Source organism: Panthera leo, chromosome B4, assembly GCF_018350215.1.
Source record: "Panthera leo isolate Ple1 chromosome B4, P.leo_Ple1_pat1.1, whole genome shotgun sequence".
Classification (NCBI taxonomy): domain Eukaryota; kingdom Metazoa; phylum Chordata; class Mammalia; order Carnivora; family Felidae; genus Panthera; species Panthera leo.
The window spans coordinates 128,810,580-128,834,004 of NC_056685.1; the positions used below are offsets into that span (position 1 = coordinate 128,810,580).

The following is a 23,425-nucleotide window of genomic DNA, read 5'->3' on the forward strand; positions in this document are numbered from 1 at the left end:
TCTCCGACTCCTCTGAAGTCCTACTAGATCTCCCACCCCCGACCCCCCACCACTTTGAAGTTTGTCTCACTGGCGCAGGTCCAGCCATGTTCTTTCCTCCCCCACCCCCAAATGTGAGTCCCTCAGGGCAGACAGAGTCTTGGTCTCGGGCATCTACGTGTCCCTCGTGGGTGGCACACGGGTTTGTGGGATGAACACAGTGTGAATGCCAGGGCTGTGGCTAGCCTTGGGGGCAGTGGGTTGGAAGGAGACCACAGGGGGGCTTCCTTAACCTGCTGGGGAGTGAGGCTTACCCCAGAGAGAGGCAAAATATAAGGGAATCAGAGGAGGTGCTAAAAATGACAGGTGTAACTCAGGCAACTTCTCTCTCTGGGACTCGGCTCATCAGTACAATAACAGGCTTGGATCAAATGGTCTCCGGGGATTATGGCAAGGGGAGCGGGGTTTTAGAGCAGGACCGACCTGGGTTTCAACACTGCTTCTGCCACCTTGCCGCGTAGCCTCACACCCCCACCGCTCCACCTCTCTGGGCGCATCTCCTCAGCTCCAAAATGGCGTGAACGAAACCCACTCGATGGAGCTATTGGGTGGATTAAACAAGGCAGTGAGTGCACAGCTTCCAGCTCCTGGCCTCTCCTCCTCTCCTTGCTGCCTCTGCTGCTTCGGCCCCTGATGTGCCCGTCCTCACCCTTGACCAGTTACCGCAAGTGCCCCCACACCTTTCTCTGCCCCAAGTGGAGGGGAACACGCCCTCCCAATCAATGACTCCTTCAGCCCGCCAGCGCTGGCCTGACCGCTGTGGGACCCTGGCCTCCTGACCATAAAGGTAGACAGCAGGCATTTTACAGTGCATTCACCAGGCTGGTTCATTTTCCTCCTGGCACAGGGAGAAATCCATTTCCCCATACCACCACCACCCCCGCCCCCGCCCCTTGCATCTAGGCAGGGTCATGTGACTCATTCTGGCCCCAGAGCATGAGCAGGAGTACATTAGCCACTCCCACTTCTGACTCACCAACATTCCCTCCCCTTCCAGGGAAAACTTGGAGGGTGGCAGCATGGCCGCCTGGAAGGAGCCCCGGTGACCAACTACATCAGGCTTTGGCATGGCTGAGCAGCGACGCTCCCAAGATTGCAGGGTTCGCTCACTACAGCATGGGAGCCCGGACCCCCCGACTCCATTGGATAGCCTGACGCTCACAAAGGGCACCGCTTCTAAACCAGGACTCATGATATTTACCTCTCCCCATCTCAGGGCCAGTCCCTCACTCTCCAGACTCCTCCTCTGTAGGAAGTGGGGGGTCAGTCTCCCCTCCCCCCACCCCCTGCAAGAATGTTGGCTTCTAGTGTTCTCAGGCACATTCACAGTCTCTCCTGGGGCATCTGTCCCTCTCGTGCAAACTGGCTCCTTGCGCCCAGCATGGCCTTCTGGAGCTCCCCAGTGGAGTACTTAGATCAGACTGTGCCCAGATATCCACCGCACCTCCGTGGTCTGGGCCTCAGTCTCCCCACATACACCGTAAGAACTCAGAAGCCTTTCCTCCTCTGACATTTGCAAGCCCAGGGAAACACTTCTGACTGGCCCATGGCTGACGGCACCCTGGCCGGGCCTCCAGCCTCCATGTGACCCATAAACTCTCTTAACTGAGCAAACACACTTTATGGGGCCTGGGGACACTTCCTGGTGGCCCATTCCCATCCTCCCTTGTCCTGCTCCCCAGCATGGCACCTCCCCAGGGCCCTGCTTCCCATCCTTCAGCAACACAACACGCTGCCTCAGGGCCCCCTCCCCCAACACCTGCATCACTGCCTCAGGGTCCCCTCCCCCAACACCTGCATCGCCAGGCTTGAGGAGGGTGGAGAGTTTCTTCTCTTATCAGCTGTTTTACTGCCCCCTCCTCCCTAGTTACACAGAAATTGGGAGTAGAATTCCCAGGAAGGACAGATGGGTGCCTTGTCAGCTCCCAGCCAACAGTTTACGGGACAGACAGAAAGCGTTCCCTCCGTGCTGTCTCCGGAGACAGGGAAGGGGCATGTAAGTCAGGAAAAAGCAGAAAGGACATCGAAAGGAAGGGAGAGGCACCCTGGGCCAGGAGCCTCTGGAGAGGCTTGCAAAGTGAGGCCAGGGAGGGAGTGGAAGGAAGGCCAGAGACCCCTGCACTCAGTCCAGATCCGTCCCAGAGAGCCAGCCTGCGGTGGTCCAGACATCCCCTTCCTAAGTCTCCACCTGCCGGACAGAAGCACAGATGTGCCAGAAAGCCTATTCTGGAGTCCAGAAGCAGCAGAACTAGAAGTCCAAGAGGGTTCCTGGGAATACCTCTCAAGCTGTAGGGTGGCCTGGATCTGAGTTGGCCACCTGGGGCCCAACGGTGGCACTCCAGCCTGCCAGAGGCTGCCCAGAGCCGGCAGGAAAGGGCCAGAAGCCAGAGAAAAGGCAAAGGTGGACACATTGCCTCTGGGTCGTTGGGAGCTGGCTCCACCTTCCTTCTAGCTTTTTGCCTTACTCCCCACTGACGGGGACCTCAGGGACCCTGACCCAGCCTGGGGATTTTGAAAGCGACCACCCCAGAGAAGACCTTTTGCAGTACAACTGAACCCAGCCTGGCAATGGTGACTCCTTTGACATCAAGCCTGCGGGAGCTCTGGGCCCACGGGCATGGGGTACAGCCTGTTCCAGCTCTCCCAATGTGACCTGCCTCCTTGATCCCAGGGGTGTTTGAAAGGAGCCCGTGGAAGTCCCCATGGAGACAGAATCGTGCTTGGATCATCTGACCTGAGGAGCCCCGTCCTCCACCTCTGCTTGCCCTTTTGATTATTACAGGAGTTTCAGGGGAGGAAGTACGCCACCCTCCACCATTGTCGCCCTGGACGCACACAAGGTCCCCTTCTGTCCCTCTGCCTCTCACAGAGTGCGCCAAGGCTAGCCCTGTCCTCTGCGGGGTATGGAGAGGAAGAACTCAGGGCGCTGTGGGGCCCCAAAGAAGCTGGGGCTGTCCTTCTCCATCGAGGAGATCTTAAAGAGGCCCACAGAGAAAAGCCATGTGGTCAGGCCGGAAGGGGCAGGTGGACAGGGCACCAGACAAGCAGCAGCTCCAAGCTCCGGGCCGGAGGGGCCCCTGAAGGCCCAGCCCCAGGGTAAGTGTCTTCTGGTCATTTCTTTTCCATTCCCAGGTCCCCAAGAGCCAGCAGGGCTCAGGCAGAGCAAAAGCTGCTCCGTATCAATAGAAGAGAGGACCCCAAAATTCCAAGAGAGGTCAGATGTTGGGCCTTAAATACCCTTCTGCCTCGCCAGGACTGAGGTTTTCCAGATGCAGACGCCAAGGAAGGCTCCATTCGTTGCAGGATGCAGGGACGCGGGGCTTGTTCCTGCAAGCAGGCCACAGCTGAGAATGCCAGGTCCCATTTACCTCTACAGCATTTCCGCTGCAGCGGCTGCTGCCCTAGAGTCCCCTCTTTCGTTTCAGTAGAAACGCACGATTATCATCACTTGACAGGTGAGGAAACTCACCTGTGAAAGGGAAGAGGTGATGGTGTCTGTCCCCAGGCTACGCAGCCAGTGAGCGGAAGATCTGAGAGCAGGAACCGGTCGGTCATGGCTGTCCCCAACACCTGCTCAGTCTGACACGTTGTTCTTTGTAAGCAGAGTTCAGCCGATGTGTCTTTCCGTGGCTGAAGCTTAGCCTGGGATCTGCCCATCCTGATCACCGTCCCAGGCCAGCGGCCCACCCCAGGGCATGTCCCCCAAACCACAATGACAGGGCAGATCTCAAAGCCCTTCTTGAGAGCCGGTTTGAGGAAGGGCATTGAGGTGGACACATGCACCTGCTGGGGGTCAGGAATGCTCTGGTCACTCTCCAGCCTACCCTGCTTCGTGACCTCAGTAAAGTCCCTTCCACTCTGGCCTCAGCCTTACCCTCCAGAAACCGGTTGAGTGAGGGAAGAGAGAGGGAGCCAGGGATGTCACAAGGGTCTGCTGGAGCCTGGTAGTTGGTGACACTGGAGTATCTCACTCACGAGCTTCCCAGTTCTTTCCTCTTTCTACCTTCTTAATCCAAGGAAAGGCCCAAAGGGCAGCTCAGAGGAGCCCACAGTGCCTTTTCCTACCATCACCGAGCCCTGCTGTCTCACCCAAGTTCAGCCTCCCAAAAGGGGCTTGTGCTCAACCTCAGGCAAGGAGAAGACCCTGGAGGGCTGCCCGTCCCTGGGGAAGCTGGCGGGTTTTCCCGGGCTGAGTCAATCAATAGGAGAGAGTCCCCAGCTTCCTTTCTGGAAGCTCACTAAAATCTTCCAGTGAACTCAATGAGCATTAGAAACAGTTCTGGGAGTCTAACCTGAGTCTGGCTTGCTGCAGCCACATAAAATCCACCACTGCCCTCTGTCCTAATGAGAGGAAAAGATAAGTGGGGGAGGGGAGAGAGGGAGGAGAGGCCAGAGCCCCCCTCTCAGAGCAGCTTCCCTCCCCCTGGCCTGATAATGGCTGATGGCAAAAAGGGACCCACTCCTTCTAAACCTCCCCTTGAAGATGCCAGCATGCCCCATGTCAGCTATCCTGTTGGACCCAGAGCAGACCCTCTAGTAAGGGTTTGCCAAGATAGCAGTCGTCACAAGAGTAGTGCCCTATGGCCCTCACGGCACTCCCCTCCCCGTCCCCCATGGAATTGCAACAGTTGTGAGGCCCACCTTACAGATGATAGAACGATGAAGAGAAGTCACCTGCACAAGTGACCTGGTTAGTTAGCAACAGAATTGCACCCTGGTGGCCTGAGACCATCCAGTCTAGATCATTCCTGAACGTGGCTTAAATCTATACATCTCCCGCTACACTGGCATCGAGCATCTCCAAAAGACTAGAGAAGGTCCCGCTGGTGGTTTTGGAAATGAGTTTGAGGACTACACAGACCGAGATTATTTACGTCAAGAGTTCTGTAAGGATTCCTACGTGCACCTTCTACTCACAACACAGGATACCGGTCATCCATTTATGGTCATGCTGTGAGGTTTCCTGTTAAAATGGATTTATTTGTGTAGGTAAAACAAAAAGCCTATTTGGGAAAATGCTTGACAAATAATAATACAGACAGGATGCCAACATGTCAGAAACTACAAAAGTAACTTGGAGAAATTGCAAACGAGCTGGAGTCTGTGAGAGGTTAGGCCAGGAGGATGGGGAGCTGGGACTCCAGGAGTCTGGCCTCCGAGCCCCCGGCTGGTGCTAATTCACAGGAGGACCTCAGGCAAGCTGTTCCCCTTCCTGAGTCTCCATTTCCCCATCTGTAACGTGGAAGAGCAGGATTAGAATGTTCTTAAGATCCCTCCCAGCTCCGACGTGTGTGATGACCGATGCCTCCACAAACTGGTCACTAGAAAGCCTCGGTGGTGTCACCTGGGGTCATTTTCTGTGGCAGAAGCTTCCTCCCTGCAGAGGGGAGTGGCGGGGGTGGGGGGTGTCCATGCCAGGCGGGAGCAGGGTAACTGGGCAGGCAAGAGGGCAAATGGCCTCGGCAGCCTCCGCCTCTCCCGCCTTCACAGGGCCCCGTCCCCACTGGGTGCTTGTCACTGCTGCTAATGCCTCTCCGCCTCTCTGTCCTGCTTTCCCTCCAGCACGCGGGAGCCCTCAGATAATGGAAGGCACCGGAGATGGTGCATCCACGGCCCCCCACCCCAGTAATAAAAACACAGAAATAAGCTTAACACTTAAAGGGGTTCACAGAGTGACTCACGGACGTGGCCTGGCAAGCATGACCTCTCTGTCCCAAATACCCAGACAGCTTGGAAACATGCAGCACTACAGTCCCAACATCCCCAGACTCTGCCTCTGGGTCTAGCGTGGTGCCCGGGAATCTGCATTCTTTTTTTTTTTAATGCTTTTTTATTTTTGAGAGAGAGAGAGAGAGAGACAGAGCCTGAGTAGGGGAGGGGCAGAGAGAGACAGAGACACTAAATCTGAAACAGGCTCCGGGCAGAGCCCGACATGGGGCTCGAACTCGTGAGCCATGAGATCGTGACCTGAGCCAAAGTTGGAGGCTCAACTGACTGAGCCACCCAGGCGCCCCCCACCCCGCCCTTTTTTTTTAATGTTTATTTATTTTTTGAGAGACAGGGCGGAGGGGCGGGGCGAGGGGCAGAACAGGAATCTACATTCTAAAGTTTATTTACTTTTTTGAGAGACAGTGTGTGCACATGCCAGTGGGGGAGGGGCAGAGAAAAAAGGAGCGAGAGAATCCCAAGCAGGCTCTGTGCTGTCAGCGCAGAATCTGACGCAGGGCCCAATCCCACGAACTGTGAGATCATGACCTGAGCTGAAATCAAGAGTAGGACACTCAACAGACCGAGCCACCCAGGTGCCCCGGGAATCCTCATTCTAGCAAGCTCTCCCAAATGACTCTGATGTAGGTGGTCCAAGGACCACTCTTCGAGGAGGCTGAGGCCCAGGGACGCAAAATGGCTGGTTCAAGCTACAAAGCCAATATGTTATGTGCAAGCACGGGGCCGACTCAGACATCCAGGCCAGGGCCAGTGCTCTGCCTCCCGCTCCTCTCATGGCAGCGACCCTCATAAACTCGGGCTCAGACCCTCCCCGGTCTCAAGCCAACGGAAATATCCCGGAGGGTCTCCCTACTTGAAAGAATGCTGAGCCCAGCTGCCTGCTCACTCCGGAAAGAGACTGGCCCCCTGAAGCCCAGGACCCTCCAAAGTCAAGAGGGGCCCAGGCAGCAGGAAACCACTTTGTACTAGAAGCTCAGACTCAGGGAAGAGAGAGGTCATCTATGCCACTGATGACCCTTTGTAGGGAGACTGTGATGCCCCGGAGCAAAGGGAAAAAGAAGGTAAGGAAGAGGCCACCCCAGTGGGTAACCAGTGCCAGGCTTCCGGCCTGGCGTCTGGGAGAAGGGGGACACAGCTTTGTCCCCATCCAGTCACTTGGTGGCCGACTGCTGAGTGCTTACTCTGGGCCAGGCTGGGGACTGGAGAGTGAACAAGGCCAGCTCTGGTGACCGTGCCCCTGCAGCGGGGGTGGGATCCGCAGCTGGAGAGTCCTGGTGACACCCCCTCGGGGCAGCGCTTCTGTGGCGGATCTGGCCGGGGGCAGGTGGAATCCTCGGGATGCGAGGGAACCCTAGAGCAGCGGCCAGCAAAGGGCCACTTGGACTCCGCCCTCACAGCTAAATAGCAGACAATGTGTGAATGAGTGGGTATGTTGGTGTTCCCACACAACTTTATTTATAAAGCCAGGCAGAGGGCCAGATTGGCTATAGTTTGTCAGACCCAGTCTGTGACATTCAAAGTCCTTCGCAGACTCTGGTGCCTAAGCTCAGCCTCTCCTGCCCTTCCCCCACCCGCTCAGCCCCATCCCCCTCCCTGATCTCTACCCTCCAGGCACACAATCTTTCCTGCCCTTTAAATGTCTCCAAACCTTGGGGAGCCTGGGTGGCTTAAACTCCCAACTCCCGACTTCCGACTTCGGCTCACGTGACGATCTCACGGTTCATGGGTTCGAGCCCCGTGTCGGGCTCTGTGCTGACAGCTCGGAGCCTGGAGCCTGCTCCTGATTCTGTGTCTCCTTCTCTCTCTACCCCTCCCCACTTGCAGTCTGCCCCCACCCCCCGACAAAAATAAATAAATGTAAAAAAAAAAAAATGTAAATGTCTCCAAACTTTGGCCCTTCAGAAGCCACAGCTCCTCCTCCGCGTCTACCTCCTTTTCCTCTTCTTTCTGTTCCCCTCCCTGCCCTCTTCCTCGCCAGGTCCTGTTGTAACAAACTGCCATAAAATGAGTGGCTTAAAACAGAAACTGATTCTTACAGTGCTGGAGGTCAAAAGTCTGAAGGAGCCCCTGGTTTTCCTCTCTCTCTTCTCTCTTCCCTGTCTCCCTCCTCCCCCTCCTCTTCCCCCTCTCCCCACCTCCCCACCCCTCCCTGCATCTCCCCCCACCAATGCCTGGAACCCAAGGCAACTGGCAGTGCTCCGCCCCTGGTCCTGGGAATTAGGAATCCTGGCTGGGACTGTGGTCAGCCCTGCGGGTGTCTCATCGCCTCATCGCAGCTCATCATGAGCTGCTCCCAGACAGGTAGACCTAGAGACTCCCATCAGAGCAGACAGCAGCGGGGCAGGAGCCCAGAGCTAAAAGCTTGGATGTCCCCAGGATAAGTGTGGTTTTGGTCTCTCTCTGCCGGAACCCCCCTCTCAGTCCCTGCCTCCAGAGCCACAGCCTAACAAGACCCTGGAGATATTCCCATAGGGCACCTGGAGGCTGATTCTAGAATCAAGAACCTGGCTGAATCTTAAACCCTGTGGGAGTTCAAGGAAGAACAAGGCTTGGTCACAGCTTACAGAAAAGCATTGTCTCTCTGGAGCCTCCCCCCCTCCAAAAAGCAGACCGGAAGGAAAGGATTTGAGCACAAGTGGTTTATTTGGGACATGCACAGACACCAGCACGGAGGTAGTGAAATAACACAAGGAAGGGAGGGCGGTGATCAAAGGGTGTGTGATTAAGCCAGTGGCCACTGTGGGAAACTGAAGTTTAAATCCTTTAGGAAATGAAGCAAATATACTCCTCAGAATTCTCTGGGCTTTTTAGCTCAGAAATACATATCCTGGCAGTAGGGCATTGATCTGGAGCACAGAAAGGTCTGAGGGATACAAGCAGGGCATTGACAACATTACTATAATAATAGGGCCCAGACTATCAGAGCCAGGAGAAATCAGAGGAGACAGAGGGCACAGAAAACATTGGTCGTCATTTAAATTTGATTTATCCATTGTATTCCTCATCCGGGCACGCAACAAAGAGCCACCGAAATCGACTGAGTGGCAGGCATATCTATGGCGGCAAAACGAATTATCCCAAAACTCAGTGGCTTCAAATAACAATTAACATGAATTGTCTGACTCAGATTCCGTGGATCCGGAATTTGGGAGTGATTTCACTGAGTAACTCTGGCTCCGGGTCCTTCGTGGGACTGCAGTTAAGATGTTGTGTGGGGCAGTCACCTGAGGGCTGGATCAGAATAAAAGATTGGCTTCCAAGGTAGTTACTCCGTGGCTGGTGAGTTGGTGACAGTTCAGCTGGCTGAGGAGGAGACCTCAGTTTCTCCCCACGCAGGGCTCTCCCCGTGCCACTAGAATGTCCTCACAAGATGGCGGTGGCTTCTCTCAGAGCGAGCAATCCCAAAGGGAGAGAGTCAGGTGGAAGCTGCATCCTTTTATGACCCATCATGAGAAACCTCCTAGCCGCATTCCCACAGCATTCCATTGGCTCTGTGAGTCGTTGAGTTGGGCCACACTCAAGGAGGAAAGAATTCCAAGCGAGAAGCGTCCAAGAATTTGCACACCTACCTTAGCTGGGAGTGGGGACAATGTGGGAACAAAACGTTAAGCTCGGCCTCTGCCCTCACGTAGCATCTAGTGTAGCAGGGGCAACAAACAGCCATCCGATAATCACAAGTGAAAGTTCAATGACAACTGTGGTCAAGTGCCGGGGAGAAGGTGACATGGTAGAGGGCCTATGTCAAGAGAGGTTTGGTCTGCCAGCGAGGGCTTCCAGAGGACATCGTGGTTGAGCTGCAGTCCGAAGGCTGAGTGGGGAGAAATGTGGATCCCCCCAACTCCATGCAGAGAAAACACCAAAGACAGGGACTTGTTCAAGGGAGGCAAGATGAGGTCCGAAAGCAAGAAAGGAGCCAAGCCGCACCGGGCCATACAGGGCATGGTGGGGATTCTTATTTTTGCTTTGAATCCGAAAAAGAATGAAGAGGCATTCTAGGGTCTTAGTCAGGAAAAGGTGCAATGACCAATAGTCATGAGAACTCTTGGGTTCCAACAGGCAAAGACCATCTCAGGTTAGCTGAAACAGAAAAGGAAATGAGTTGCCTTGGAGAACATGAAGCAGTCTTCTCAAACCAAGCTACGGGAAGGGCAGGATCATAAGCAGGCATCAGCCAAAATGGGAGCCAGAATCAACACCATCAGGTCTCTCCAGCTGCCTCTGTCTGCATGCGGCTCAACTTTCCTCCCTCCAGATGACTCCCAATAACACCAAGGTTTCCATCACCCTCCAGGAACTTCTCTCAAGCTCTCTAAAGTCCCAAGTCCAAGAGCCCCAGAGGAGGGACCTGTTGGCCAAGCCTGAGTGAGATGCCCACTCCCAAACCCATCAACCATGGCCAGAGGGGGATGTGTGGGGGCCCCGCCGGGAGTCTTCTTGGTGCTGGTCCTCTTCTTCTCTCACACTGTTCCATGCTGGGATGATGGCTTCTGATTTCAGGGTCCTTCTAAGTCTTCTTTGGTATCTTCAGTCTCCAGATATGGAAATGTCAAAGCGTTTGCTTTGTTTTCTGTTGTTTCATCAAAGGTGTGTCCCTAATGAGGCTCACTTCCCCAGGTGTTCTGCATAACCAGCTGTTAACCTGGCAGTTGTTAAGCCATTTGGGGGCCAGAAACAGCTCTTCCCCCTGTTTACAGGGCTTTGGATACCTCTAATCTAAGCACTCTGCATGCCTGTGCTTGGGTTGGCCACAAAGAGAACGGGTAACTTCCTCCTCAATTCCAGGCAGGAAGGAAACTAAATATGGATTCCCCCATCACCCGGGAACCAGTTCTGTGACACTTCCTGTGTCACACCATGAAACGTCCTCCAGATTCATACCCTGTGATGTCTGTTCCCACAAGTGTAGACTGGAGAGGAGTAGGGGCAGGACAGGAGAACACACATGCATACACTCTAAAAGCCCGTGAAATCAGGAAAGCCTGGGTGGCTCAGTGGGTTGAGCATCTGACTCTTGGGCTCTGCTCAGGTCGTAACCTCACAGTTGGTGGGACAGAGCCCTGCATCAGGCCCACATCGGGCTCCATGCACTGACAGTACAGACCCTGCTGGAGATTTGCTCTCTGCCTCTCCCCTGCGCTCTCTCTCTCTCTCTCTCAAAACAAATAAACTTTAAAAATAAATAAGTGAAATCAGCCCCTGTCCCAGTTCTCTGTGCCCACCCCACCCCACGCCCCATGTTTTGGCCTCACCAGTCCTACACATGCGGTCACGAGACTCACGTTGTCACAACATAGATAGAGCACGGGAACCTGACAAAGTGTTCCAAGAACACAGAGGAGGGGAATAATGAACTGTGTTTGAGACCCTCCAGGAAGGCTTCAGAGAGGAGGTGTCCTCTGAGGTGGAGCCAGGCAGAGAAGGGGAGAGGACCAGGCACACAGAAGCATGTGCAGGGATGCCCTGAGGGATAAAAAGGCATATTCCTTTCGAGCCACAAAGAAATCCAGTGTGGCTGGGCATCTAAAACTCCCGGAACAGTGGAAGGGATGAGTGAAATGAGGAGACTGAAGGTCAAGTGCACTAAGCCAAGACCTTTGGCCTTTATTTATGCACATCGGCATTTTTAAAACCCGCGTTTGGGGGAATTGCAGGCTTCCACCAGGATGCACGGCCGGAGCTGCGGGGGATGAAGGGGAGACTGAGCAAGCTTCCCTCCAGGGCCCCCTGCACGTCAGTAAGAGAGCTCCACCATTTGTTTTGTGGGGCTCCACATACAATTCCCTTTAAACAAAGGGTACACCTGCTATTAGAAAAAGAAAAAAGATATACAAACAAAAAGTGGGGGGAGTGAGTGTGTGTGTGTGTGTGTGTGTACAATTCCCTTTAAACAAAGGGTAGACCTGCTATTAGAAAAAGAAAAAAGATATACAAACAAAAAGTGGGGGGAGTGAGTGTGTGTGTGTGTGTGTGTGTGTGTGTGTACATAGGATACATTATGAAAATGAGGCCGTGCACATGGAAAATAACAATCCTCTTCTGCTGGGAGAGAGCATGAACCCCGTCATCCCTGGGGGCAGGTCAGCAAACCCTCTGCCGGGGGGCTTTTCAGCGGTCTTCTCGAAATTGTTTCCCTTAGTGGTTTTTTTTATTCTCATCTCTTCCCACGCTGGCTTTATTTTCTGTGCTGTTGTTTATTTATACAAGTAATCCATGTATATTATAGGAAAAAAAGAAGGTTAAAAAATGTACTTATAATTCTACCCTCTCATCACCCAGTATTAACCACCAGTAACGTTTTGATAGATATGTAATGACAGAGAGAAAGACTAAGAGAGATTTTTTGTTCTTGCAAATACGGAGGCGGATGGTGCAAGCCAAAAGTGCTCTTACATTTTATTTTTGAAAAAGAGCTGTTGTGTTTCTACAGAGATTCACAACAGACCTTGGAGAAAAGGAAATATTTGATTGATTCGCGCTTTGACGGATGAGTAGGAGTTCACTAGGCAAACGAAGAAGACCGGCATTCCAGGCAGAGGGAGCAGTGAGACGAAGCACCTGGAGACTAAAAGGGCACGGCCAGTGTGTGGAGTCTAGAAATGATCAGGTGGGAGTGAAATCATGGAAATAGGGATTGGGGAGAAAGCAGATGATTCTGGAAAGGGAGAACGTGAAGAGCCTTGAATGCCGTGCCAAGGAGTTTGCCTTATATGCTGTGGGCACAAGGGAACTATAGGAAGTCCACGACCAGACTGGACAGAAAAGACCAGCCCAGGTCTGCCCTGCACCCCTCCCGTCATGTCCACGAGGGGTCTCCAGCTCGCAAGAGAGCTCCAAAGGGTGCCCCTCATCTCCTCTATGCCCCCCGCATCCATTGTCTTAGGAAGACAAGGACAGGGCCCATTTCCGGAGACTTCTGGGCAGTGGCAAAGCCCCCCAGGGTCTTTAGCTGAGCAGCCAGGGCCAATTAGCAGACCGCAGAGAAGGAGCAATCAGGGGAGGGAGCCGAGCGCAGAGGAACATCGGTTGATAATTAGGTGGCCTAATCACCTGTGTAAATTGTGTATTTCGTATGATCGATGTGCTAAACGGCTCAGGTTTAATTAAGTTCTGCTGACTCGTTCTCTTTGAAGACCCACTGAAGTGTGATTCACAGCGCACACAATTAATAACAGGGAGAGGAGCAACTCAAAAGGAGGAGGCAGTCCCCTCCACCTTCCTCTACCCTCTCCCTGCCCACCCCCTGCCCTGCCCCGGTGCCCTTGGCCAGCCGCAGTGGGTGGGCTACACAGTGGCACCAGACTCCGAGGCATCTCTGCCAAGATGCTGCCAGGGGCTCAAGGATTTTCTCACTCCCAATCCAGTGCTCCTGGGAAAGAGGACCCAGCACCCCCATCATCCTCACTGAGGGGTTGCCCAGGACATCCCAGGCCTTCCTGATGATCAAGAGGTTTATGCAGTACATGGGCCACATCCACACTGAGCTCCTATTTCCAGCTTCCTGTTTAATGAAGTTCCTTCTTTTTAAAAAAAATTTTTTTAAGTTTATTTACTTATTTTGAGAGAGACAGAGGCAGTGCGAGTGGGATAGGGACAGAGAGAGAGGGAGACAGAGAATCCCAAGCTGGCTGTGCACTGTCAGCACTGAGCCAGATGTGGGACTCGAAGTCACCAACCGTGAGATCATGACCTGGGCTGAAGTTGGACGTTTAACCAACTAAACCAGGCTGTCTCTCTCTCTCTCTCTCTCTCTCTCAAAACTAAATAAAGACTAAAAATTTTTTTAAATAAATAAATAAAAATAAAATAGCCACATGGAGATAGTAGCTACCATATTGAACGGTGCAGATCTAAGCAGCTAAACTTTTAACAAAGTCTCGCCTCTGATCCAAACCTTATTTCCCTGATGCCAGGTCCAAGTTTGTCTTTCTCTCCCCAACCTACTCTTCTGGTCAGGTCTCACAAGTTAGACATCAGGGAGCCCCATTCACTGGGAGTGATCTGAGCTCCAGGACCCCTCTGACCTTACCATTCCTTTTTACAGCCCTCCAATTTGAGGCCATTCAGTCTCAGATAATGTCCCAAGAAGGTCTGGGGGAATATCAGTGTTGACTATTTGCACCCCAAGAACCCACAGTCAGTCTTGGGGGGAAAGCTTTGGCACTCTCAGTCCTGAAGGCTGGTGGATTCAGGGCTCAGCCTCCATCTCCCCACCAGTGTGGATTTGTGGCATATCTGTTTATTTCCTGGAGAAGTGATTACAGCCATTGGACATACACACACATTCATTATCATCACCATCACCATTACCATCATCACCACCATCATCATCATCACCACCATCATCATCACCATCATCACCATCATCATCATCACCATCATCATCACCATCACCATCATCATCACCATCATCACCATCATCATCATCATCATCATCACCATCATCATCACCACCATCATCACCATCATCATCACCACCATCATCACCATCATCATCACCACCATCATCACCACCATCATCACCACCATCATCACCATCATCATTATCAACATCATTATCATTATCTCTCAGAGACAAACATCTATCCTGAGCTAATTCAAAAAATTCAATTCAATTGAAAAAAATTAGCTCTGGATACAAAAACAAATTTTTCTAACTGGCCGGTAATTTGCCAGGCAGCCCCCTCTCCACCAAGTCAGAGGGCATTTATCATGCAGAGAAGAGGTAGATCCTTTCCTTCTTCACTCCACCTCCAAATTATGCCCTCCAGTCCTGCCCAAAATAGGGAAAAGCCATATGTATCTTAACAGTTGTTCCCTTAGTTCCACAAATGGAAGTGCTGAAAATATTATTCTATTAAGGAGTGTTCTTAGTCATGAGCCCCTGTTTGCCTGAGTTTCCTTCTGGGGAGAAAGGAGGAGGTGGCTTCTTATTGTCATTGTCTGCATCTGTTCCTAACCCTCTGTTCTCTGTGGCACCTGTTTCCCCAAGTTCTGGTTCTGCACCCTCTGTCTAGAATCCTCCCTTCTAGACTCCCAGAAGGATGCCAACTCCATACTGTCCTGGATGCCAAAGTTTGCGCAGGCAACCTGGAATCTTCCATCCTGTGAATTGTTTTTTGCAATGCCCTTTAGAGCTGCACAGCATCACTATCACCTAAGATGCTGACCTCATGAAGGAATGAATATGATACTGTGAGCATGGCTTGTCCACTTTTGCACTCCTGCAGACAGGCCCCCGGTGCCTCCACGATACTAGGCACAGAGGGGATATTCAGTAAGATTCAGCAATGATTGCCACTGGCCATCTCTCTCTCTGCATCAATTCTGATTGGATGCAGCTCTATCCCTTAAACACTACTGGCTCTAAATGTAGAATTAATCTCTCTTTTAAATTTTTTAAAAGAAAGTAGGCTTGGGGAGGGAAAGGGGCTAGAGAGGGAGAGAGATCAGGTCCGATCAGGTGGTTAGTAGTTAGTAGCTAGAGCTTGCTTAGCGGGTGATAGTGTTTGAGACCTCGTTGTCTGCGATTCCCAAGAAGCTCCCAAGTCAGTAAAATGAGTTAAAGTCCTTTGAGGGCGATTATCAACAAGCTGAAGGGATAAGAGAGAGGGGTGAGACCAAAGGCAGACTATGAGATGCCATTTCTACAACAGAAGCACCTGGGCCTGGTTAATCCCAGAGATGTAGAAACAGCTTCAGCCAATAGAGTTGGCATCCGCAGAAATCTCTCCCCTCGGGCCCTCACCTTCCACCAGCAAATTGGTCCCCCAGGCCAGCCCGAGGCAAGGTGTTATAAGCCACCCGGCCTCCACATGAAGGGAAAGAGAATTACAGATTGTCAGGGTGGATTTGGCCTGCCCTCCTCCTCCATTCCACAGATGGGGAGACTGAGGCCCAGAGAGGAAATAAACTGTGGCCCAAGTTATAGAGTTCAGGAACAGAGCTCAGGTCTCCCGACATCCAGTTCAGTGGGTTTCCTTCTAGCAAATGATAGCAGGACGAATAACACACACACACACACACACACACACACACACACACACACACTTCAGTTGTTAAACCATCACAAGTGAAAATCCACTCCTCACCCAGGGTCTGCTCCAATTCCTCATCTGTAGCGGTTTTACCTCTTATTTGGACAGAAAAAGAAAGTGAACTGGGTGGGAGAAAGGAGGCCTCTGCAGGATTTCAGATCCCCACCCTCCTTTTGCATCGTCCCATCTGACCTGCGACATCAGCCATCAGCCCCCAAAAGCGGAGGGGATTTGGAGAGGCGGTTTGTACCTTTCCTACAATTCCTAAAATTATATCATGTGGACTTTGTCCCAAGTAAAGCCAGAATCGCAGCCCTAGTCTCAGACATGCGTGGTCAGGAAGACAAAGCCTCTGCCACCTGGTTCGGCCCTGCCTCCACCATCTGTGACCCTCGCCCCAGTCTGGAGGTACAGGGAAGGCTTCCGGTGGACGATCTTCCTTACTCGTCTCGCTTCCCCGGCCCTTCTCCAGAACAGCTGTCCCAAAGCCCTTGGCCATCCCTCCCGGCCTAACCCTCACTCCCTCATTCTCTGCTGGCGACCTGACTTCCTGCCATCCGTCCTGAACCACTCACTCCAGCACCCGATCGCCCTCGCCTGTGTAGTGAGCGTCTCGGACCAGTCTGTCCCGCAGCTGCCCCATCCGCCACCCCTTCAGAGCCCTCTCTCGCTCCGCCTCAATTTCTCCTTCTCGGACTTCAGACATGCTCCAGGCTGCTCTCTGAAACTTCTCCCCAGCCTCCCTTCTCCCCTTCTAGCACCTTCTCGAGCCATAAATTCTTATACTCACTGTCTCCTCTTTTTCCCAACCACTCACATCTCCATCCACTTTAATTCAACATGTATTTGTCAGAGTCTCCACGAAGCCTCAGGCACCACACTGGGTGTGTTTGGGGGCAATGCCAACATGGCTCCTCTTTCCTTGGCTTCTGCCGTAGTAATTCTAACCAGGTGGTCTTCCCGTGGTCCTCGACGTCCTCCCAAACACCAGACTCAGAACCACATGCCACAAATCCACCTCGGAACAAGGGAGGCTAAAATACATGCATGCACGCAGGCCAAGGGCAGGGTCCAGCACCACACCTGGCACACAATAGGTGTTCAATAAACACACTGATATTTTCTGGCTTTTCTTCCTCTTCATCCTCTCTGGTTTTTAATTTTTTAATTTCAATGACCACTCCTTTCTTTCCAAGCCTCTCTTCTACCATGTTTTCTTGGGCACTGCTTGTGTCTGAGCTTCCTCTGGCTCAGGTCAGGTTCCCCAAAAAGCAGGCTGACATAGAGATTTGCTGGAGAACGTTTACTGGGGGCTTCTCATGATGTTATCGTGTCCTTTTTATTTTGGGGGGTTAGGGGGGGTTGTTTTGTTTTTAATTTTTTTAATGTATATTTATTTCTGAGAGACAGACAGAGTGTAAGCTGGGGAGGGCAGAGAGAGACGGAGACACAGAATCCGAAGCAGACTCCAGGCTCTGAGCTGTTAGCACAGAGCCTGATTCAGGGCTTGAACCCACAGACCATGAGATCATGACCTGAACCAAAATCAGACGCTTAACCAAATGAGCCACCCAGGTGCCCCTGGACACATTTTTTGAATAGCCAATAGACATCTCAAAGGTAACAGGTCCCAGTAGAATGCCTGATTCCCATCACACACACATGCTCAGGCCTGGCTCCACAGACGTGGGTGAGACCAGTGCAGTTGTCCAGGGTACTGCACACAGACAGAGGCCTGGCACACGGGGCTTAATGCTTATGGTCATCTTGAAAGTCTTCATCATTTTACGTGTCAATCTGTTTTGTAAGTGAAGTTCAGTGGGACCACGGAGCGTGCACTAAGGCCCTCGAGCCTTGACTCAGCCCTCGATGTCCCTCTTACAGACCACCTGTTTCTTCATCCTTAGCCAATGACAACTGCCTCCTCTATCCTATGCAGTTCCAGGGATGCGAGGGCTGTCAGGGTATGGATCGCAGAAGGGTCAAGGTCAGGTGCATGCACCCAGGTGCCAAGTCAAAGGGCCCTGGGTCCCTGTGAGGATCCACACTCACCCTATTAGTATCCTTGTGTTCAAGAGAGCCTGACCTTAAACAGAAAATTAGAGGGATGCCTGGGTGGCTCAGTCGGTTGGGCGTCCAACTTCAGCTCAGGTCACAATCTCGCTGTTCGTGAATTTGAGCCCCGCATCGGGCTCTGTGCTGACAGCTCGGAGCCTGGAGCCTGCTTTGGATTCTGTGTCTCCCTCTCTCTCTACCCCTCCCCTGCTCATGCTCTGTCTCTCTCTGTCTCTCAATAATGAATAAACGTTTAAAAAAAATTTTTAATAAAATAAATAAATAAATAAATAAATAAATAAATAAATAAAACAGCAAATTAGGGGGAAAAAACAAGCAAACAACAACCACCACCACATGACAGATCAAGAGAGAGACTGCAGAAGAAAGGAAATAGCTTTTTTCCTGCTTTTTGAACAAGAGAACCCACATTTTCATTTTTCATTAGGCCCCACAAATGCTGTAGCCAGCCCTGAGTGGACTTGAGGCCAGACCGTTTGGACAACTGGATTGGAAACAGGTTATAAGGGACTAACGGCTGTGGAGTTCAGTCTTTATTTTCTAGACCAAGGCTGGCAAGGTTTTCCTGTAAAGGGCCAGACAGTAACTATTTTAGGCTTTGCAGACCATATGGTCTCTGTTGCAACTACTCAAGGCTGCTTGCAAAAGCAGCCATAGACAATGCATAAAGCAATGGGAGGTCTGTGTTCCAATAAAACTTTATTTACAAAAACAAACAGTGGGCCAGATTTGACACTCAAGCTACAGTTTTCCATGCCCTGTTGTAGACAAGGACACATCATTGAAGGCATCTGAGCAACAAAAAGGATGATCAGAGGACTTTCTAGAAAGTTATCTTGACCTCACTGCTCAGGATGGATTTGGAGAGGTCAACCTAGGGTCAAGATCTCTAGGAAAGAGAACACTGGAGGGGCGCCTGGGTGGTTCAGTGGGTTAAGCGTCTGACTTCAGCTCAGGTCACGATCTCGCAGTTTGTGAGTTCACGCCCCGTGTCAGGCTCCGTGCTGACAGCTCGGGGCCTGGAGCCTGCTTCTGATTCTGCGTCTCTCTCTCTCTCTCTCTCTCTCTCTCTCTGCCCCTCCCCCGTTCATGCTCTGTCTCTCTCTCTCAAAAATAAATAAACATTAAAAAAGAGAGAGAGAGAACACTGTAAAACTCCAGGCAGAGGAGCCAGTGGCCAAGACTCTGCAATGGACAGCAGGGGCTGAAAGAGTGACACCAGGCAACACAAAAGCCTCACCAGGGTGCTAACCATAAGATCGCTAACCCAGCTTGAACCCTCTCCCATCCAGAGGAAAGAAAGAGCAAGCGGAGAGTCCGAACAACCTTCACCACCGAGCAGCTGCACGAGCTGGAGAAGATCTTTCACTTCACCCACTACCCAGACGTCCACATCCGCAACCAGCTGGCAGCCAGGATCAAACTCCCAGAAGCTCGGGTGCAGGTACAGCTGTCCCCATCCTCAGCCTCCAGCCTCAATGCCTTGGGGGCCATGGGTGAGACCCCGTGTATCATGGACCCACCGGGGCTGGCCCATCTGAAATTCTCCATTGCCTTTATCCCTTGAATACAGTCACATTTGCCAAATAGTATTTCCAGGAAATGAGGTCACCGCAGTTACAAGATGGTTTCTCTCTTTGAGGGGTGGAAATGGAGCGAGGTGGCATCAGTGGTGGCCACCGATATCTGCTTCCACGTCTTCCCTCTCCTTTTGGCTGTAGTTCCAGAACATCACTCACCAGGAGGCCTCATTCCCAAAATAGACAACCTAGACCAGTGGTCATCAAACTTTTCCTATAAAAGGCCAGATGGTAATTATGTTGGGCTTTGTGGGGCCATAGAGTCACTGTCTAAAACTTCGTTGACGAACTCTACAATCTGAATTTCGTATAATCCGCATGTGTCACAAACATGTTTCTTCTTTTTATCTTTTTTTCCCGACAACTTAAGAGCGTGAAAGCCATTCTTAGCTCACGGGCCATGCAAAAGCAGGTAGGAAGGCCAGATTGATCCTTCAGGCCTTAGTTTGCTAACCCTTGACTAGACCACATGGGTATCACTGTGAAGGCAGCACAGAGAGAAGTGGTCCAAGACCTGGTTTAAGTCCAACTGCCTAGGGGCACCGGGGAGGCTCAGTCGGTTAAGCGTCTGAGTCTTGGTCTCCGCTCAGACTCAGGTCATAATCTCATGGTTTGTGAGTTCAAGCCCTGCCTAGGACTCAGCACTGTCAGTGCAGAGCCTGCTTGGCATTCTCTCTCTCTCTCTCTCTCTCTCTCTCCCTCTTTCTCTGGCCCTCCACTGCTTGTACTCTCTCTCAAAATAAATAAATAAACTTATTAAAAAATTTTTAGAAATAAATGCCAACTGCCTAATCTAGAATCCGTCATTTCTTCACCTCGGAGTGTCCGTGGCTCCTTCTGTGGCTGGAGATACAGTGGCCCCTTGTCACTCAGCAGGGGTGTGTCCACCCTCTTTGGACACCCCCAGTTTTGCAAGCGCCACTCTAGCAAATCCAAATCCAGTTGTTACGCTGTTGGCTCGCTCTACTCTGCATCACTTTTTTTTAAATTTTGAATGGATTCGTTCCAAATTCAAAATCTGAGTCAGGGCCCAGATCAACAGTTTACTCTCAATTTTATCCCAGCAGACTTTTCTCCTGGCTAAGGACCACCCCCATTCTAGACTTCTCCCTTTTTCCTCCCATTTAGAATCAGTCACCAGCTAAGTGGATTTAGCCACCCCCCCCCCCCAAACTGCCATAAAGCCCGGAATTCAGGGGCTGTCTCAGCAGAGTGGCCAAGTACAAATGCCCACGTGTCAGGGGCAGTCAGTGTCCTTGTGAATACAGGGAGCTGCCGATAGTCAATCTACAGATGCCGAGGGGCCCACAGGGGTGGCAAGCTGATGGTCTGCCAGCAGGAAACAGCCCACAGATGAGTTTTATTTGATCTGCACAGTGTTTTACATCTCAACGCTTTCACATAAAAACCGAGATTTCTGCCTTAGATATTGGCCTGGGCCTGTAATGCCCAGCCTCACATTTCTACAGGGTGACCATGGGCTAAAGCTGAGGAGCCACGCCCTTTAGGCCCCGTTGGCCACAGACCCCACCGCTCCCAGCCACATGGCATCCAGCTGCTTTCCGGGCGCACGAGACCCCCGCCCCGCAGGAACTGAAGGTTGTGATCCCCGGGCCCCTCTTAGAGGGCAGACCTCCAGGGCCAAGGAAATCCTGAAGCCATGGAGCTTTCTAGACTGTGAAGTGCCAGTTACGGTTTTTAGGGAGGTACTTGCTGCTAATCTCTGTCCTCTCTCTCTCTCCTATCCCAGATCTGGTTCCAGAACCAGCGCGCTAAGTGGAGGAAGCAGAAGTCCGGCAGCCCTGGGGCCCCGAAGCAGCTAAATGAGGCCGGCTTGGCCCTGACCACATACCTGGACGTGGTGGTGAGTGGCTAAGGCACCAAGGGGGCGCTGGGGGGGGGGGGGGGCATTGTCTGCAAACATCCCACCCAGACCCAGAAGTGAGAACCCCAAGGGGTGGAGGGGGGTGGCTCTGTCTACAGTAAAGAGTGCAAAGGGGGACCAGCACCTGGGTGGCTCAGTCAGTTAAGCAACTGACTTCAGCTCAGGTCATGATCTTGCAGGTGGTGGGTTCAAACCCCGCATCGGGGGCTATGCTGACAGCTCAGGGCCTGGAGCCTGCTTTGGATTCTGTGTCTCCCTCTCTCTCTCTGCCCCTCCTCTGCTCACGCTCTGCCTCTCAAGAATAAATAAATATTTTTTTAAAAATTTTTTAAAGAGTACAAGGGGAACTCTTCCAGAGACAGCGTGGCCAAGAATGCCCCAGAGGTCTGTGTGACCTGGGACAAGTCACTGCCCGTCTCTGTCCCCATGTCCTCAACCACTGAGTGACAATCCCAGTGCCTCTCCTTCCTCCGGGGACTGGCTTGTATTATTGTGTAGAACTTCACAGTTCAAGAAACAGGCAGGGAGTAAGGGGGCAGTGCACGGACATTGAGCAGGAAGGCTGTGGAGTCAGACTGCACGGGTTCAAATCTCAGCCTCTGCACTTAGCAACAGCATGGCCTAGAAGAGTCACTTCGCCCCTCGGAGAAAATAGTAGTTCAATGAGGGTGAAATTACTGAGACGTGAAAAGCCTCGGCACCTGGGCCGTGTGCCCCGAGTATGAGCTGTCTGTGGAGCCCGCACACCTTGGAGTGTGTACCAGATGCTGAACAGCGGGGGGCCAGCAGGACACAAAATAGTGGTTAGAGGTCTGTGCGTGCCCACAGTGACACTGCAAGGAAGGATTTATTTATCCACTTTCTGCTGATGCAGAAACTGGGCACTGAGAAGCAAAGTGACTTTTTTCACATCAAGTGATTCCTGTAAATGCCAGGATTAGGAACCAGATCTCCCGGCCCCCAGGGCACACGTTTCTCCCCAAGACGGTCCCCTGCCTGCCCTGAGCTGCCCAAGTCCTGGGGAAAAGGTCGGGAAGTGGAGGGTGAAGCCTCTGGTGAAGCTTAGGACTCACTTCTCTCTCCTGACCTTCCCCTTTCGACAGGGCCCCATGAGGTCGCCCTCTGCTCTGCCCGGGCTGGCTCCTCCCATGGGGTGTTATCCACCGGCTCTAGGCCGGCCGGCGTCTGCGTGGTTCCCTGGCCAGACCACCCTCCTCCCGTGCCACCTGTGGGAGACACAGCCTCCCCCAGGCCCTCTCATCCAGCACACCTGCTTCCCTGCACTGTGCTTCCTTCCACCTGCCAACCCCAAATGGGGCAGCCCCTGTGCCACGTCGACGTAGGGACCAAGAAACCTCTCTCCAGTGGTGCCGCTCTCCTCTCCAGGTGAAGACATCTGGCAGGAGGGGGCCCAGGCCCCTGGGGGGCCTTCCCTGAGCACGCCCCGTGGAAGGTTGTGTCGGACTCCACGGCAAGATGACCAATACGGGAGCTCTCGCCTCTGCTCCCAAGGTTGCCCTCCTGGCTCAGAAGACAGAGGCCGTGGGAGAGTCCGAGATGAGCTCTGGAACAAGGAGAGCGTCCACTTGTGCTTGTGTCTCCTCTAACTCGCTGTGACCTCCAGCTGGTTACTCACCCCCTCTGGACCTCATCTATAACATGAGGCAGTTGGACAAGAAGACTTTCGAGGGTCCTTCTGGCTCTTCCTGTGGTGAGGTTGAGCCGTCGTGAGAATAGAGGCATACAGCAGGCCAAGGGGGAGGTGTTTGTTCATTCATTCATGACACATTTATTGAGCACCTACTGAGTTCTCCACAAACAGAACTGGATCTATCTAGACGCGAACAACTGAGGCTCTGCCCCCGGGAGCTCAGTCCAGGTTGGCCAAAGAGATTGTGCTGAGCTTCCCCGGCAAAGCAGGGCATGCACTCAGTGACCTTGCAGTTGGCCCATGCCCAGCAAATTCTGTACGGCTTTGATGTGAATGTACGAAGTGGGAGAGAAATGCAGGGGAAGGTTGTTGTTGTTGTTGTTGTTGTTGTTAATTTAAAATAGAATTGAGTGTCTTTGGTTATTCTGCTGGA

At 52.3% G+C, this 23,425-nt stretch overlaps 1 protein-coding gene across 2 annotated transcripts; it reads left to right on the forward strand.

Annotated features, from left to right (window-relative positions):
- Positions 1–2,247: 2,247 nt before the first annotated feature.
- ISX (intestine specific homeobox) lies at positions 2,248–23,425 on the forward strand. Of its 2 annotated transcripts, none has more exons than XM_042947658.1 (4): positions 2,248–3,135; positions 19,169–19,320; positions 21,207–21,320; positions 22,854–23,425. In XM_042947658.1, exons 1-4 carry the CDS (start codon positions 2,943–2,945, stop codon positions 22,956–22,958), a joined length of 564 nt encoding a protein of 187 aa, XP_042803592.1. In that variant the 5' UTR covers positions 2,248–2,942; the 3' UTR covers positions 22,959–23,425. The 2 variants fall into 2 exon arrangements, with proteins under 2 accessions (XP_042803592.1, XP_042803591.1); XM_042947657.1 differs by having other exon boundaries at positions 22,445–22,867.